The following is a 17,236-nucleotide window of genomic DNA, read 5'->3' as shown; positions in this document are numbered from 1 at the left end:
AACAAAATTAAGCCCGAAGTTCAGAGGGCCTTATCAAATAACTGAATTGTTAGACGGAGACAGGTATATGCTCAGGTCACTGACAAACAATAGAAAATATAAATATGCTCACGATGACATAAGGAAAATGCCAAATTGGCAAGTACAAGCAGAATTTGAAAATTGTTGAAGCTGTTGAAAGAGACAGTAGCGAAATTGTTGAAGCTGTTGAAAGAGACAGTAGCGAAATTGTTGAAGCTGTTGAAAGAGACAGTAGTGAAATTGTTGAAGCTGTTGAAAGAGACAGTAGCGAAATTGTTGAAGCTGTTGAAAGAGACAGTAGCGAAATTGTTGAAGCTGTTGAAAGAGACAGTAGCGAAATTGTTGAAGCTGTTGAAAGAGACAGTAGCGAAATTGTTGAAGCTGTTGAAAGAGACAGTAGCGAAATTGTTGAAGCTGTTGAAAGAGACAGTATGGATGCCTGAAGGGCTAATAATGCAATTTTTAAGTATAATGTAAGCACAAGTGCAAGGCAAATGTCTTGATCATGGCGTGTTGCGCATTACATATGAATAAGAAGAAAATGAATTATGTTAAAGAAAAGACATTTTTATTGGAAATTTAAATTTGGAAATTTGATAAGTCAATTGGCTAATATTTTTTTTAATGATGTAAAAATAGTTTTACAATAAAATTATAGAGAAGGAATCATTTTGGTAATATTTCACGAGGACGTGTAAAGGTCAGGATGGCCGTGTCGGCGCATACTTTTGTAAGCTGGTGGATGTGCTAGAATATTTCACAGGAATAATAATTCTATCAGTTCGGGGAAATCATTGGTATGTCATCATATTGTATTGCGTGTTAGAATATTCCAGAAGTACAGTAATTTCATCATTTCGGGGAAATCATTGTTGCATACTGCGTTGCTATTGGTCGGCTGTATTTTTGCAGCTTTGGCATCTCCCGTTACAGCGCGCGGCGGCAGCGTGTGGTCGCTGTCGCCGAGTGTGGTTCGAAGGATAGCACGGAGAAGAAGTGAGTGACACAAATTAATTGTGTGTAGATCTTCGGTGCGTTCGAAACTCGCTGCGCGAAATGAATAATAATAATTGTGCTCCGACATATGTAAAAAAAAAGTGTCGAGTTTTCTTTATTGTTTTTAAATCAGTTTTCTGGATCTTAGTGTCTTATCGTTAGCCTAGGCTTACATTCTAGAGCCGCTCCCACGGCTTGGTGCCCGCTTAGAGCACCATCACCACTTTGGAGGTGGACACTGGCTGCTCAGGTACTTCGGTGATGTGGAGGTTGGTTGCCGATCCACCGGCACCTTCTGCGCCCGCCTGTCGGCCCTGAGGATTGATGGACTGAATAGCGGCGGTGGCCGTCACCGGCGACTCCTTGTTGTGGACGCGCAAATGGCTGACCAGGCGCTTCTTTGTGGGAAAGGCCTTCACGCAGAATTCGCACTTGAACGGCTTTTCGCCGGAATGGAGGCGAGCGTGGGCATTGAGGTTGCTGGAGAAGGTGAAGGCATGCCCGCAGACTTCACACTTGAACGCCTTGACGCCGCTGTGGACCAGCATGTGCTTCTTGTAGCCCGACTTCTGGGACAAGCCCACGCCGCAGATCTCGCAGGTGTAGGCCTTCTTGCCGGTGTGGCTTATCTTGTGCTGGCGCAGCGAGGACGAATCGTAGTAGGCCTTGTCGCACTGATCGCATGCGTAGGGTCGCTCGCCCGTGTGGGTGAGCTTGTGGCGCCGCAGATGGTCGAACGCCGCATATCCGCGGCCGCACTGATCGCAGTTGTAGGGCTTCTTCTCCGCATGAGTCCTCTTGTGCACCGCCAGACTGGAGGTGGTGCGATAGAAGCGACCGCAGATGCTGCACTGGTGCGGCTTGACATTTGTGTGGGTCAGCATGTGCTCCTTGTAGTTGCGCAGGTGCTTCAGACGCTTGCCACACTCCTCGCACTCGTATTGCTTCTCGTCCACGTGCGAGCGCATGTGCTGGTTGAGACGGCACTGCTGGCGGAACGCCTTCTGGCACACGGTGCACACGTACGGCAGCGCCTCGCCCGCGGTCGGCGGTGCTGAGTCCAGCGACTCCTCCAGGAAGTCCTCACCTTCGCAGACATCCTCCACCTCGGGCAGCTGTGTGTAGTAGAATGGAGGATTAATGGTATTCTAGTGCAATATTACGTGGCCACTCTCACCAGGTGCTCCTCGCGCCCATCCTCCTCCATTTCGAGGGTCTCCTCGCCGATGACCTCGTCTATGGCTCCTTCGGCGGGTATCACAATCATCTGACAGTCCAGTATGGCGTCGTGGGCGCCGTTCATATCCTCGAACTCATCCTCCTCTGTGACGATCGTTTCGAACTCATTCTTGATGGTCACATACTCCACTTCGGCGGGCTGAAACTCATGCACGCTCTCCATAGTGATGTGCTCCTCCTGCTGGTCGCCCGACTCAGATAGATGGTGCTCCTCCTCCGACAGCTCGTCATCCTGATCCAGCGCCTCGTTGAGGAACTCCTCCTCCTCCTCCTCCATGGCGATCGCCTGCATGCGACGTTCCTCCTCTGCTAGTTCTTCCAACTGTGGATGAAGAAGGTGTTATTAATTTTACTTTGGAGTTAGCCTTAATGGAACCCATCTCCTATTTATACGAAGTGCCAGCAAGAGCAGACAAATCCATTGTCTGCATTGGAGGTTCAGGTTGCACTCATTTGGCACCGACCTACCCTACTACATTCCAAAGAGCCCCAGTATAAGTGATTTGAGTGACTGGTGCCCGCTGTGAGCAATCGTTAATTCTCTATGGGAGTGGACAAGAGCCCCTGCATTCCATTGCACCCTAAAGTGATAGCTACTTACATTGGCGATGTTCTCCTGCTCCTCGTTGAGCATCTCGATCATGAGGTACTCCTCGGAGTCGAACGCCTGCAGTTGCTGGTCGTGCTGCTGGCTCTGGTTGGGGCTATGAATCTGACTCTGGTAGAAGCTGGTGCCGACCGCCTCGTCCAGGGCCTGGCGGAGCAGGTCGTCCGATTCGATGACCATGCGCTTGAAGTTGAACGCCTGCTCCAGCAGCTGCAGGCAGTGGAGGCAGATGTGCTGCGGCATGGCGGCGCCGTCTTGCGGCTCGAACGAGAGTCCCGCGCAGTAGTTCAGCATGCTGGCCAGTGTGGTGCTGCCCTCCGAACCAAGATCGATCTCCTCCTGCAGCGGCTTGTGCAGCTTGCAGGCACGCGTGCACGTCCGGCAGTTGAGCACCACTGCCTCGGCGATTTTGCCATTCATCATAACGTACTTATCCGCTTTCCCCTGTCGTTCTTGTCGGACTGCGTCGAATTTGCCGCTTTTGTGACGTTTCGCTACTTCTACTTTGGTCAATTCAATTTTTATGCGTTTTTAGCGCAGATGCTTTTGCGATATTATCGGTGCAGTCAAACATCGATGGATTTCGATTAATCGAACTCACTTCCAACACTTCTGTTAAACTAAGCTGTTAACTGAAACTTAACGGTCGCTGTTAACTTAGCAGTTTATTATTTTAAAGCTAATGGCACAATTTTATTGTTTTAAGCTGATTATTTACAAAAAATATATACGTTGATAGATATACGCATTTGAAACCCCCCTCGGTTTTAAAACAGAGCCTACCCTATCAGCACTAGCTCACAGATCGAACGAGTGGTTCGGCGGGTGTATAAAGCTGGTGATTTGCTGCCGCTTGGCTGATTCCCTTGATTCCTTTGATCGGCGTCGACTGGAGGACTGTGTGGCTGTTCCACGGCCACGAGGACGTCCGCGCACCGAGCATTGGGCGGATGACGAGGACTGCGAAGTCAGCGAGCGGCTTCGGTAGGCCTGGGTCATCCTAAGGCGGGTAGAAATAGAATGCATTAATGGGAACTATTTTCAGTGGAATCCAAATGTCGCACCGATGCATTTCCGCCTTCCGATTGGCGACTTCCGCCTTAATGTAGCGCGATCGCTGCATCAGCTTCTTGCGCTCCACGCGCAGCATCTGCGCCTCCAGGAAGCGTTTCTGGCACACGGACTTGGCCACCTCGATGTCCTTGAACAGCTTATCCATCTCCAGTTCCTTTCTCTCCTTGTACTTGTCGAAGTGCCGATGATTGCCGCGCTGGAACGTCTCCACAAAGTCGTTGCCGATGGTGAAGGGCTCCGGATGGAAGAGCTGTTTGAAGTGGTTGGGCATCGAGTTGGTCAACTGGCGGCCGCGCACGCTCCGCCGGCAGGTGGAGCACTCGAAGATGGGCGCGTCGCTGGGCGTGCGGCCGGCGGAGACCTTGACGCACCGCTCGCAGAACACGTGGTGGCAGGCGAGCAGGAAGAAGGTGTGCTTCTTATCGCAGAACAGGGCGCAGCAGCTGTTGCAGTGGATCCACAGCTTGCACGCCTCCGGCTCGACAGTCTGGCCTGCTTGTGATCTCGGCATGGGCGCTCCGTTGTCCACTGGCTTACGCGCACATTTCGGCTTAATTAAGCTTTTCGATTTTTTGCGCTTCTAATTAACAACAGAATCAATAGATCGAGTTGGCAGCTCTAAATGAGACAAGCACAGCTCCTCAACCTGCCAACTCCTGCTGCGCATAACGGTTAATGCAAGACCAAACATTTATTAAACGACAAAAAAAAAGAAATTCACAATTAAAACACAGATTCGCAAGCAAAAGCTTAAAACCTACTGGCGACGCATGCGTTCGATGGGCTCCCTGGGCCGGATGCGGTAGCGCTTCGAGGAGCTGGACGGCGACAGCGGGCTGCAGTACTGGCTGTCCAGCGTCTGAGTGCGCTTCCTCTTGAGGCACTGCTGGTTCTCCATGGAGGACTCCCTTGCACTGGGGCGCACCAGGGAACCAGCGATGGAGGCGCAGCGACGGATGAGTGAGCCCGAGCCAGCGTTCTCCTTATCCGAATCCCTGTCCCTGTCCTTTTCGCGGTCGCCGCGCAAGCTGGCCGGCAGTCGCATCATGGAACTCATCAGCGACCACAGGCGACCGGAGTTGGGCGCATCCAGCTTCTTGTCGTTGCACGTGGAGGCGTTCGTGGGGCGGAACACCTCGTCCTCCTCGTCCGCGTCCACGTCCTCCGGCTCGCCCACATCCTGCACGCCGCTAAAGACCCTCTGCTGACGGCATTCCCGCAACGGAGGACGCACCCTGGGATGCTGCAATGGCGGCGAGATCAGGGCCATCACCGCCAGCCCCTTCTCCTTCGGCTTATCCTTCTTGGGGGAAAACTCGCCACTCAGCTGGCGCGGCACAATCGCCTGGCGATGACGACGCTCTGGGAGTTCAGGCGTTCCCGGTTCCGGCGTGAAAAACTGGTCCTTGGTCTCATCGCCCTCGCCATTCGGTCGCATTTGCTGGATGCTCTTGGGCGGCGTCTCGAACTTGATCTGCTTCTTATTGATGCCGGCACCGGTGACACGGATGGGCGTTATGGCCGGCACGTGGCACACTTCCGCCGACTCCGAGGTGGAGCGTATGATCTCGACGCTCTCGCAGGAGTTGTACACCGTGGAAGAGGTCTCCTGTGAGCTGGAGTTCGTCCGCGTGATGATGATCGATTCGGTGGTGAGTTTCTGTGCGGACAGCAAGAACTGCCGCTTGCACAGATCGGCATTCCGCGAGGTGCTGCAGCTGGAGCTGCTGCCGCTGCTGACCTCCGAGGCGCTGGACTCGCTCTGAGTGCGCCGCATAGCTGGCGAGAGTCGCAGGTCGAGAGCGGACGAGCCTGCTGCCTCGTGCGAACTGTGCTCGCTGAGATCGAGGCGCACGCGACGTTGCACCACTGCGGATGGCGGCTGGTGGACCATCATGCCGCCGTGCTCCACGAAGGCCTTCTGAATGCTCTTGGACATGACCTGGCGCAGCGGCGTTGCGGCGCTCATCTTGTTGCGGGCGCCCATTTTCCAGGCGCGCTGCTGCAACGGCTGCTGCTGCTGCTGCTGCTGGACGGGATTGCTCTCGGGTGTCGGACTGGGCTCCTCGTGGTAGATGCTGGACACGTGGCCGCCAGTGGAGGCATTGAAGGTAATCGGCTCCTTGGGCTTAGCGAACACGGACTCCACGTGCAGTGGCGTGGACGTCGAGCGTATGACCTTGCCCTTCCCCACCGTTTCCGACGCATTCACGCCCAGGTGGCCAATGGAGCGCCGAATGGAGCTGTTGCTGAACGAGGACAGGTTGCGTATGGAGGAGACACTGTCGCTGATGAACTCCTCGTGGGTGACGCGGCTCTTGGCCTTCCAGCGCATGTTGATCAGTGAAATGGGCGTCACGGACGGCGACGTTTGCGTGGAAATGGCCGTGCTATTCGCTGCCTTCTTTAGCGTCGCCCTCGATGTCTCCGTGGCGCCGGTGACATCAGTGCAGCTCTGCTGCTGGTCCACGCACTTGCTGAACTCCCGCAGGTCGTCGACGCGCGTGTAGTTGCGCTGGCACTTGCGGCAGCGCAGCGGCAGGTGGCAGGTCTCGATGTGGGCCAGCAGCTCGCCGTGCATCTCTTCGCGCAGCAGCAGGGGGCGCCGCTCGCAGATCGGACAGAACACATAGATGGTGGTCGCGCCGGACTCCATTTGATGGCGATGCTCGACGATCCCGCCGCCGACGGCCCTCAATCCCAATGGCTCGCGCACAGCAATGGCGTGCGCTTTGAACTGATGCTTCTGGCGGCATTTGCCGCAGCAGAAGACACGCTTGCAAATGTGGCACTTGCCCTGGAAATCAAGGTGGAGTCACTACGGATGGAACGTTGGGATGCGTTTGGAGCCTACCTCGTCGGGCTGTCGCATGATTAGGACATTGGAAAACGACATCAAGCGCGCAAGTTGCGGACTTAACACATGGACACAGACCTTCACACGGAAATGAAACGGTTCTTCGACTAGATATGGCAGCTAATCTCTCTCATCTAGATCTAGGAGATCTAGACCTGGTATATCGATTGTTAGCTATGAACATGTAACAAAGGAAAGCACGCAGTACACTTAAAAAAAAACTTCTGAGCGCATGCCCTTTATTTTTCAAGTTTAGGAATACATTTAAAAGAGCATGCCAAGTGAAGATCTCCAAATACTTTGAATACGATGCTCGATTATTATTAATAATTTTGAAACAATATTTTGAAGAATCTTTGTATAAATGCGTAATCTAATAGGAATTGAATTGGTTTTCTGCAGAAGCTGGTTTCTTTCGCAAGAGAATGCCGGTCAATGGTCAGTGGTCAGTGGTCAGTGGTGGCGCCATGATGAAACTAGAAGCTACATATGTGGAAAGTCCTTGGAGCTTCGCACCATCGCATCCAGCTTGAGCTGGCAGCGCTTCTCCTGATGCGAGCGAAAGCGATTGGTGACGAAGCTGAGCAGGTCGTTGCCCTCGTCGTCGTACATGTTGCTAACGAAGATCGTGCGGTGGATGACGGACTCGACGACGGCGTCGAATAGGCGACTCCGCTTGTTGTGCGTGCGACGAAAGAACTCCTTGCGCACCAAGTTGCGCGCGTCATCGGGCCAGATGCGATCCAGGCTCTCGGGCTGCAGGCCAATGATCCTCAAGTCCATCGCTTCTCTGGGTGAATCCTGTGAAGTCGCAACAGTTTACAGTGAATCCACACTACTATCATCCACCATCCATGGACATACCTTGAAGATCTCATCGCAGCTGTACAGCTTGCTGGTGTTGTAGGGAAAACTTTCGGTGGAGGTGTCCAGCAGTTGCACCACCACCAAGCTATCGCTTTCCACACTGACAATGTCCACCCGCTCGTAGCGGTTGGCGTTCTTGAGCACCGCCATCTCGCCGGGCACGGGATTGGGGTGCATGCGCCGGTTCGCCTCCACTTCGTAGTGGCGCTGCACTTGCTCGCCCAGAGTGCTCATCGGGAAGTTGAGGAAGCGGATCGCTGTGGGGAACTGGCTGCTCAAGCGCACCGCCAACGCAGCGGGGCTGTAACACTAGCAAATGGAAAAGGAGTTGGTGGGGGGCAAGCCTTGTTAGCGATCATACGGTGCGAGAGTACTTACAACTAGGACCAAGAACCGAATCCTTCCATTTTTGGGATAGTGATCCGGCGGCAGCACCTCGTGCCGCCACATCACATGGCGATACCTGCAGCTGTACCTCAGGCAATCCCCGAAGGCGGCCATTTGGTGGCAGAGCCTTGTGCTTGTCGGTTCGTGGGGCTCTTCCAGGTGTCGCTGCGAAAGGATTTCCAGCATACGGATGGGCCTGGGCAGCTTGTGCTTCATGTAAAAGTCGCACAGCCTCCAGATGTTCTCCACATCAGTGGGCTTGGCGAAGATCACGGACTGGCCGACCGGGCGCGTAATTGGCGACTTGAGGTTCGCGTAGAACAGGCTGAAGCGGCTCTTGAAGCGCGTCCAGATGTTGGCAAAGCTGTAGTGGATGAGCAGCGGGATCTTTCCGCATTTCAGTCTCGGCACCACATCATCCGTGACCAGCAGCAGGCCACCCGGGGACTGGCGTCGCCACTCGGCGACATTGGAGTAGCGCGCCTCCGATTCACAGGTATGAGCATGCACCCCAATCGCTTGCAGTTTACGGCGGAGTAGGAGTACCTCTGTCGAGGTGGAGCAGACCACAACGGCGGGCTCATTGGCAAAGTTCCTGCGCTCAGCGATCAGCGCCTTCAAATGGTCGAGTTTCTCCGGCTCCTCCGCCACGATCCTCACGTCCAGCTGGACGCCGCCGTAGACACTCGCCTCCAAGGCGTCGTCGAAGAGAAGGAGGACGTCGGGCATCAGAGGCAGGATGTGCTGCACCATCAGATCGGTGTGCCAGGCGCGGCTGGAGACGAGCAGTTGGCACTTATTCTGGGTGAGCTGGAACATTTTGGGCAATTGCTTCAGCAGCTTCATCGTGTCGCTTGGCAGGACACGAACCATGTCGTTCAGGTTATCCAAGGCTATGTACTTCACCGCCTGGGCATCGAAAATTTTCGATTTCCAGACCGAGTGCTGGGTCAGCAGTTTGAGCAGCAAGTCCACGCTGGTCAGCAGGATTCCCACGGGCTTTTCGAGCCGGCGGACGATGTCCGCCACTTGGCTCTTGTCCCAGTGGGTAACCACATCCTCGAACCCCGCCGCACTGCCCAGCGAACGGAGCAACGTGCTCATCCAGCGTTCGATCTGTTTGCCCTGCCCCTGGTTGGGACACACAAAGATGCAGGTAGGTCCGCGGTCAACATCTCTCCGGCGCAGCAGATCCTCGTGGCTGCGCTGGCACACGGTGGGCAGGTAGGACCACGTCTTACCCACCTGCATGTTGCCCACAACCAACAGGGATTTACCCGACGAGACATGTGGCCAGGCGAACCTCTGGACCGCCCGCGCCCGCGACTTAGCCACGCCCATCTGCTGCATGGCCCGCGCGATGATGGTGCTTATGTCCGGCGCTTCGGCCAAGTTGTAGCACGGCACGACCGCGTGGCGACTCCAGCCGAGAACGCCATAGTTGTTGTAGGTTATTCCCTCTGTAGAAAAGGGAACCACTGCTAGCGAGGCAGGCGAATCCTCCACAATTCGAATGGAGTCCAGCGAAGTGGTGTCGATCTGGTGTCGAAGATCAGATGAGGAGGCACTGGACAACGGTTCTTCAATGGTAACAGAGGGAGGAGGCGGCAAGTTCATGTCTTTGGATGCGTTTTGCACCAACTTTACCCACTCTTGAAACTCGGCGTCCGCAGACTTCGTTGGATTTTCAGTATCGAAAGGAGAGTCTCCAGGAGCATGGGCGTTAGCAGCGGCTGGAGAGGATGCGTCCACTGTCGCCGGAACAGTGTTTCCCAACTCAGAAGAAGCTTGATCGAGCTGCGATTTATCCAGTGAATTGGAAGTGTCGGGACTTGTGGACAACAGGAGCTTTTCTGTAGCATCCTCCACGCTTAAATATATCTCCTGCTCCTTATTGTCGTTTGGGATTGTCGCTGGAGTTGCAGCATCCGCCTCCGCCTTGTAATCCTGCGATGATGTCGGAGCCGTATTTTTCTTCATTTCAGGAAGCTGCTTGGAATTTAGGGCATCTACTTTGAGTGGCTTTGTTTGCTGGACGACTTCCAGCTCGGTCTCTCCCTTGCCTTCTTTTTCGTTCTCCTCGTCGCACGGAGTTATGACCAACATCTCGGCTTTTCCCGCCGATATGCTCAGCCACTTCAAACGCTCCTCGAACTTGTTCAGTTCCGGCAGCGTTGTGTGGATCACCAGGTTCGCATCGACTACTCCAAGATGCTCGAGCATGTCATCGCACAGAATTAGAGCTTGGTTGATGTACTGGAAAGGGGAGCAATAACCTCTGCTGACGTAATATTAGTGCGCCGATTCAAACTCACCCCCTTGGACCAGAGGAGCAGCACTTGACCGATCATTGCCTCATGCGGTGGAAGGAGAATAGTGTTGACATCCCGCTCGGCAAGATCAAATTTCAGGCGCTCGGCCTCGCGATTATGCTGACATATCAAAATGGTTTTTCCTGTGTTCGCCTCTCTTTTCCGCAGGGTGTGCGCCAGAAAGTCGAGGGAGGCTGCTCCAGATGTGGGACTGGCGTACGTGAAGGTGGTTACCCCGGACACCACCTGGAAGCTGGGCACTTGGAGATCTCGAATTGGCTTCATGCTGCGCCTAAGATATGTACGGCTAGCGAGGTCATGGGCAGCGCTTCGGCAAGTAAATAAACAAATTGCGCACTAATGGCTTTTTTATCGCCTTCCACTTCACCGGAGAGAATCTTCTTTTGCTTTGGAAATTTTAAACCAACTGAATTCTTTTCTTCTTCTTTTGTCGCTTCAGCTTCAAGTTCGATTACTACTGAATATCGATAATCGAACCACTCCGATCGTCTGGCAACTCTTGTTCGCAGCTTGTGACGTTACAAACTGAGCCTGCGTGCGCCACCTTACCAGTGTGCTGCCACCTTGCGTCGCACGAAATTCGCTTAAGTTGCATTTTATTTGTTATTGTACGAAATTCGAGAGTTTTGTCAGCCAAAGGGGGCGAGATGCTGGACAACGACACCAGCAACAACAACAACTGCAACCCACAGAAACTACCGCTGGACGAACTCAAGTTTGCACTTTCTGGCAAGGATGGGGTGCGCAGGAACGTTCCGGCGCTGGTAAGTGGACATGTTGGTGCACCTCCGTCCGATAGTACTATGCATATGTGTTCTTGTGTGACAGGACGAGCACTGGGTGCGGCGCGAGAAGCCCTTTGCCAGCTATTTGTGCATGTTGAGCTCCTATGGACGCCTAAAATCCGGAGCTGCACTGGAGGAATGGACCTTTGCGGCGAACAATTTCCGCGCGGACATGGAGTTCCTGCTGAGCCTGACGCAGCACGAGTAAGCTACATCATGTTGCGTTCAGTATACCGAAGATATATTAGCACTTGATCCCCGCCAGATTTTGGTCCTACATGGTGTACGAGGAGTCGGCCATGGCGGCCGTTGTCACATTCCTGCAGCGCGCCAATCCCTACTACAGACAGACGGATGCCAGCCGGGACAAGGAGTTGGAGCAGGCCCATCTGCTGTACGGAGAGCTGCTGGATCTCGTCGTGCGTCTGATAATGCGACTGTGCACCGGTGAGGAATCGGACTCGGAGTGGATCAGCCCGAAGCAGCACGGCAGCCTGCTGTACAGCAACTACCTGATCTCTGTGCCACTGCTCTTCGATCTGCTCATCGCTGTTGGCGATGCGGAGCCGGAGAACGTGGAACTGTTGCGCCAGATCTTCGACAAGGTGCTGCAAGTGCAGCCGGAGTACCTAAAGGATCTGAAGGAGGCGCTGACCTTCTACGAGAGCGCCTTCCTCAGCATGCAGATCCAGGTGGAGAACGAGGGCTGCGAAGGTGCTGGCGGCGGGGCGTCTCTGGACGTCGACTTGGAGACGCCCTACGACGATGTGGTGCTCTTCGCCATGGACTGCGCCTACACGCTGCGCCTGCTGCTGCTCCTCTGTCCCCAGCTATTGGAGACCATCGAACAGCTGCGTTTGGCGCCAAGGTTACTATCATCAGCAGCATCCGTGTTCCGTGTGATTCTATTGCCTTCCCTTTCGTATTCGCAGCATTGCCAATTTCTATGACATGACTGTGCCCATGTTGTACAAGAACATCTACATGGTGAACCCGGGTGCGAGTTCGCTGCGCTGGCTAAATGAGACGCGCCAGCAATATATCTTCATCATTCGTGGCGTGGTCAGCCTGCAGATGGAGTTGGGACGAGGCCAGCAGCTGGTGGAAGTGATGCAGGAGTGCCTGTCCGCCCAGAACTTCGTTGTGGACTACCAGCGGCAGTTTCCGTTGGAGCACGACATGAAGCTGCTGATCCAACGTTGCCCAAATATGTGAGTTGTCTGCCTTGCCCAGTGGTCAGTACCAGTAGCCTGTGTTATTCTAATTCGCCATCTCTGCATCGCCAGCAAGAACTACGAGGTGGACTTCGTAGTGTCCGGTTACCAGAAGGCACTGACCAGCTGCCCCAACGGCATAATGGCCGACGATATGGCCAGTGACGCTGTCCAAGTTACGAGCAACGTCCGGGACGAGGAATTCAAGAACGGCGACTCCTCGCGCACTTCTCCACAGGCGTCGCCGACGGCCAACGGAACGACAAGGGACATCGACTTGGAAGTCACCGCCGTGCTGGAAGTGCTGCCCGATCTGGGCAGTGGCTTCATAAGGCGCCTCCTCATCCGCTACGACAACAGCGAGCAGGTCATTGCCGCCATTCTGGACGACAATCTGCCGCCGGATCTAGCGCAGATGGACCGCCAGGAGGTGTACATTCCGCCCGACCCGCAGGACACACAGCAACGCCAAACGGGCCTGCGGCACTTCAACGTCCACGACGGCGATCGCTACGACGTGCTGACGCGGGACCAGCCCGAGTGCATTATCAAGCAGGGCAAGGGATTGCCGGGCGCGCCGCGCAATGCGGAACAGCTGCTGGACGACAAGCGCGACCTGAAGCAGCTAAAGGAGCACTACCAGAAGTACGCCATGGTCGAGGAGACCACGCTCGAGAGGGGCGAGTATGACGACGAGTACGACGACAGCTACGAGGCTCAGAACGAGGGTCAAGCGCCGCCAGTGAGTCTGCTGCGCGCGAGGCTCCAGGAAGCCGCCGCCAGTTCGGCGCACAAGGCACAGGATGAGCTGGAGAACGACGACGAGGAGAGCTCCGGCGACCGTTCGGAATCGGAGCCGTCGAAGCCCACCAACAGAGACTTTTGCGAGAATCCAGAGGTGACTCGCGCCCGCTACCAGCAGCGCCAGATGTCCAAGTACGGCCAGAAGAGTGGGGCACAAGGAGCGAGTCCCTCTGTGGTCGGCGCACCCAAGGGCCAGGGGCAGTCCCAGCAGACGCAGCGCAGCCGTGGCCAAAAGGAGGCCCACAAGTCCTCTCGTGCCAACCACAATCGGAAAGCAGGAGCAGCCTTCAAGCGCAGCAAGGGCATGATGGGTTAGGCGCAGCGCAGCTCGATGGAGGATGTGGATTGAAATAAAAGTATCTATACTTGGTGTATCTGTATTTGTATTTGAATCGTTTTTATTTTTGGGATGCCGATAACAGAGAATTTGGCAAACAGAACGTTTTCACAAAAAAAAAAAAAAACAAACAACGCATTCCATTAAAACATGCGACTAATGATGGTTTCCCATATTAAATTGTTTTAAATTTTGATTTCTCGTTTGATTTCGTTGAAGAATAGTAGCATGTCGCTATTCAATAGCCACCAGCGTTCCGACGGGACTTACTGTAGTAGTATTCACATGTAATTTGTTAGTTAACATAAAAATATATACTAGTTAACACGTAGACTAGTGCCGAACGCCTTCTCGGGGTTCTGGGGCTCCGTGGATACCCCATCCCGTAGTGCGCCATTGTACAGTTTATAGAAGTTTGTATAAAGTGTAGGTATAAAGTAGGTCACAGCGGGTTCATTTTCACTGGAGGCTGCTCCATTTTGATGGGGCCTTCCATGGTTGTTCATATAGTACTTATAAAATATATATTCTCCAAGTTGTGTGCCAGCAGCTAGACAGCTGGCAGCTAATCCGTCGCGGCTTTCATCTTCGCGAACTGCTCGTTGAGTAGCGCCATCTTCGATGAGTGTGTGGCGCCCCCCTCCTCGCCCAGCTTCAAATACTTGTCACGGATGAAGCACTTGAACGGAGTCATCGTCCGATCGGAACGGGTGCCCTCGTACAAGTTCGCTTTGTTTACGGTCTTCACGCTCACCTCGAACTGGCAGTAGTAGCAGCGTATGTTGTACGCTTGGAAGTCGGCCGAGGCGTAGGAGGAGCGGCTGCACATGCTGCACGTATACATGAAGCTAGGAATGCACTCCGTGATGGCGGGCACCTCTGGAAAGGCCATCTTCGCCTGGTAGGCCCTGAGGAATGGAATAGAACGAAGGGCACAGATTAGTGAAGGCACATTCAATGTGTAAAAAGGGTGATCTTACCATCTGCGACAGTTGTCGCCGTGACCCAACTCCCGGTTAAACAGGAAAGCCGCCGCATGGCACATCTCGTGCAGCATTAGATTGATGAGCTCGGCCGTCCTGTTTATGCTGTGCAGAAGCAGGATCTCTGCTCTGCGCCTGCCGAAGGCGTCGATGCCAAGCTCGCCTTTCGAGCGCTTCTTCATTGCGTGCTTCCAAACAATGGGCACCTGCAGGCCACAGTGGAAGATCGCGTGATTGAACATGTTGAACAGAATCTTGGCCAGTGCCACCTTATATTTCTGGAAACTGGTCCGCCGGAAGCTGATGGCCAGCGGATGGCACATGTTGATCGGCACTTTCAGTCTGATCGACTGGACGAATCCGTAGAAATGTGGGTGCCGCTCCAGGCGGTTTAAACAGCTCCTGTGTCGGCGGCAGTTGGTGGCTAGTTGCTTTTGGCTGGGTAGCTCGCTTAGATCAATGGGCTCCTTGATAAAGCCCGGCGTTTTCTCCTGAAAGCAGTCCAAATTGACCTGGGTTATAAAGTCATCCGTGCTCTTAGCCTGGAGATCATTCTCGGACGGTGTGTAGGTAGAATAGGATAAATTTAACTTGGAGCAAGTGGATGTCGGCGTTGTTTCCGGCCACATTGGTGGCTTGGCCGATGGAGTACCTGGACTTGGTGAGGATTTAAGAGATGGATTGGTAACAATACTGATCGGTACGTACACATCCATCTCATTATCCCCCCGATCCATATTGTACTCAGCCGGATCGAAGAGCTTGCGACGTGATGGCATCAGACCCAAAAACTTGTGCATCTGCGTCTTGAGTTCCTCATCGTCTTCCAGAACGATGTTGGGCTGTGGTTTGTCCCTAATGATCACGACTTTGCCGCCCAATTCGACATAGACCATCGGAGGCACTGACTCCGGCGACGAGAGGCTGCCTTCGGGGTTTATGGCCAAGCTGCTGTTTCTAAAGCTACGCCGTTTGCGGTCCGTCCACTGAAGCTGATCGAAATCTTCTTCCTCATACTCATCGTCGTCGGCATCCAGCGACACCTCGTCAGAGTCCTCCTCGCCATCGTCCTTCGAGGAGGAGGAGTAGTCAAACTGCTGGTTCGGACGTGACACCACAACACGGCCGCTGCGCGTCACCACGGGCTGATTCGAGGTGTTCATCTCGTCCCGATTTTGGTAAGCTGCGTAGTAGCAATTTAGTAAATGGTTTAGCTAGGGCAGTTGCAACCTTAGGAGCTTGCAGATCAATTATATACTATTACTCACAAATCTTTTTGGCCAACACATGGTCCTTGGTCTCCGGCGATCTGCGCTTCGCGCCCAGCTTGGGTGTCTTCATGTCGGTTTCAGTGGCACTAGGATCTATTGCATTCGCAGTGTTATTATTATTGTTATTGTTATTACTCAGTGATCGGCACTCACTACTGCTGCTGGCCGAATCAAGTGAGAGATCGATGTGGGAGGAGTCCTCGGTGAACTCCTTGCGAAGTTCCTCGAAGTCGGAGGAGTTACAGAGCTCGGACGAGTGAAGGAAGCTGCACGGCGTAGCTGAGGAATCATCGGACGCCAGTATTATGCTTCCGCTGTCGCTGTTGGCGGTCGCAACTGAATCATTTTGATGGATTTCCACCTGGGACTGGGATTGGGGCGTCTTGCACGGCAACTTCAAATGAACCAGTGCCAATTCAGATTGACTGGCCGGCATGGCCGCTTGGTCGCAGCCAATCTGTGCCTCGTCTCTTTCATCTTTCTCCAGTTTGCAGTCCTGGAACAGGCCGACCAGCATGTCCTCCGGTTTGGCACTCGGCTGCGCGGACATTTCGAATGCGAAATCGAATTCGTTATTTTGTTTGCGGTTTTGACTATTTTCGATTTGAGGCAGCGGCGTTATGTTCCTATCGTATATCGGCACAAGTTGCTCGAATTCCAGTGCTGAAAAACAACGGCAAGAGAAGCTATGTAAACGGCAATGTTGCGGATAGCGGGAAAGTTTGAGGCCGGTTAATGGGATGACTTAAAATATACAGCTAGGTGCCTGCATGAATTTAGCCTGGGTTGCCCCATATCCCATATTCCCATAACCAGACCCACTTACCTTTTTTGGCGTTCGGCTCGTCGTCCTCGCAGTCTGGCCAGAGACGCTTCACGGCCAACTTCGCGATCTTTCTCTCATCTCGAATGGAACCAGGACCTGCGGCATGAAATCGGAATGAAAATGCAGGTGTCAACCAGACAACATTGTTATTACCTCTGGCCCGCAGCTTGCGGCGGTTCAGGTTCTCCACGACCTCCTGACCCTCTCCCGGCGTGGAGGTACGGAAATCGTCTGAAATGCATATCAACGCGTCCGGTATCTGATTGAGTGCGATTTCTGCATGGGACGCCTTGCACGCGGTTACATGAAAAGAACCAAATGGGATTAGGATTGACTGACCTGGCTGGCGACTGGTGCACATCCTACCTGTACGCCACTATTGTTCCACTGTGCATTCATCCTTTCGTCAGGAATCTTTAACAGCTTTTTAGAGCTCTCGAATGCCATTGCACTGGCAATTTCGCGTCTTTAGCTGCGTTAACTATGTGGCGGCAATAATCGTCTATCGTTTTTCTAATCCTTGCTAGTGATGGAAAACATCGAAGAACACGCTTGAGCGTATTAGTTGTTAGCTATTTCCCGCCAAATGTATTTTGTCACACTTCGAGCCCTAGTGCTTACTGTTTTGTTTTTAT

The 17,236-nt window shown here is 53.6% G+C and overlaps 6 protein-coding genes across 7 annotated transcripts; 1 reads left to right on the top strand and 5 right to left on the bottom strand.

Annotated features, from left to right (window-relative positions):
* Positions 1 to 1,104: 1,104 nt before the first annotated feature.
* On the bottom strand, positions 1,105 to 3,380 carry LOC6616191 (zinc finger protein 2). The gene is made up of 3 exons (XM_032725910.1): positions 2,858 to 3,380; positions 2,195 to 2,578; positions 1,105 to 2,132 (listed from the first exon to the last, which is right to left on the bottom strand). Exons 1-3 carry the CDS (start codon positions 3,284 to 3,286, stop codon positions 1,224 to 1,226), a joined length of 1,722 nt encoding a protein of 573 aa, XP_032581801.1. The 5' UTR covers positions 3,287 to 3,380; the 3' UTR covers positions 1,105 to 1,223.
* Positions 3,381 to 3,528: 148 nt separating this feature from the next.
* LOC6616190 (RING finger protein vilya) lies at positions 3,529 to 4,469 on the bottom strand. Its single transcript, XM_002040519.2, has 2 exons — positions 3,928 to 4,469; positions 3,529 to 3,863 (listed from the first exon to the last, which is right to left on the bottom strand). Exons 1-2 carry the CDS (start codon positions 4,446 to 4,448, stop codon positions 3,662 to 3,664), a joined length of 723 nt encoding a protein of 240 aa, XP_002040555.1. The 5' UTR covers positions 4,449 to 4,469; the 3' UTR covers positions 3,529 to 3,661.
* Positions 4,470 to 4,609: 140 nt separating this feature from the next.
* LOC6616189 (mitosis initiation protein fs(1)Ya) lies at positions 4,610 to 6,939 on the bottom strand. Its single transcript, XM_032725908.1, has 2 exons — positions 6,792 to 6,939; positions 4,610 to 6,734 (listed from the first exon to the last, which is right to left on the bottom strand). The coding sequence occupies exons 1-2, from the start codon at positions 6,831 to 6,833 to the stop codon at positions 4,695 to 4,697; spliced, it is 2,082 nt and encodes a 693-aa protein (XP_032581799.1). The 5' UTR covers positions 6,834 to 6,939; the 3' UTR covers positions 4,610 to 4,694.
* Positions 6,940 to 7,001: 62 nt separating this feature from the next.
* Positions 7,002 to 10,670, bottom strand: LOC6616188 (putative ATP-dependent RNA helicase SoYb). The gene is made up of 4 exons (XM_002040517.2): positions 10,364 to 10,670; positions 8,040 to 10,304; positions 7,659 to 7,970; positions 7,002 to 7,595 (listed from the first exon to the last, which is right to left on the bottom strand). Exons 1-4 carry the CDS (start codon positions 10,643 to 10,645, stop codon positions 7,278 to 7,280), a joined length of 3,177 nt encoding a protein of 1,058 aa, XP_002040553.2. The 5' UTR covers positions 10,646 to 10,670; the 3' UTR covers positions 7,002 to 7,277.
* LOC6616187 (activating signal cointegrator 1 complex subunit 2) lies at positions 10,607 to 13,570 on the top strand. Its single transcript, XM_002040516.2, has 6 exons — positions 10,607 to 10,697; positions 10,821 to 11,145; positions 11,210 to 11,370; positions 11,432 to 12,034; positions 12,099 to 12,377; positions 12,453 to 13,570. The coding sequence occupies exons 2-6, from the start codon at positions 11,029 to 11,031 to the stop codon at positions 13,498 to 13,500; spliced, it is 2,208 nt and encodes a 735-aa protein (XP_002040552.1). The 5' UTR covers positions 10,607 to 10,697; positions 10,821 to 11,028; the 3' UTR covers positions 13,501 to 13,570.
* LOC6616186 lies at positions 13,550 to 17,118 on the bottom strand. Of its 2 annotated transcripts, none has more exons than XM_032725907.1 (7): positions 16,941 to 17,118; positions 16,755 to 16,860; positions 16,602 to 16,697; positions 15,929 to 16,438; positions 15,773 to 15,868; positions 14,502 to 15,687; positions 13,550 to 14,429 (listed from the first exon to the last, which is right to left on the bottom strand). In XM_032725907.1, exons 1-7 carry the CDS (start codon positions 17,046 to 17,048, stop codon positions 14,087 to 14,089), a joined length of 2,445 nt encoding a protein of 814 aa, XP_032581798.1. In that variant the 5' UTR covers positions 17,049 to 17,118; the 3' UTR covers positions 13,550 to 14,086. The 2 variants fall into 2 exon arrangements, with proteins under 2 accessions (XP_032581798.1, XP_032581797.1); XM_032725906.1 differs by having other exon boundaries at positions 16,755 to 16,890; positions 16,968 to 17,117.
* Between the last annotated feature and the right edge of the window lie 118 nt (positions 17,119 to 17,236).

The sequence above is a fragment of the Drosophila sechellia genome, chromosome X, assembly GCF_004382195.2.
Source record: "Drosophila sechellia strain sech25 chromosome X, ASM438219v1, whole genome shotgun sequence".
NCBI classification, from domain to species: domain Eukaryota; kingdom Metazoa; phylum Arthropoda; class Insecta; order Diptera; family Drosophilidae; genus Drosophila; species Drosophila sechellia.
This window is presented reverse-complemented; position numbering and strand designations above follow the sequence as displayed.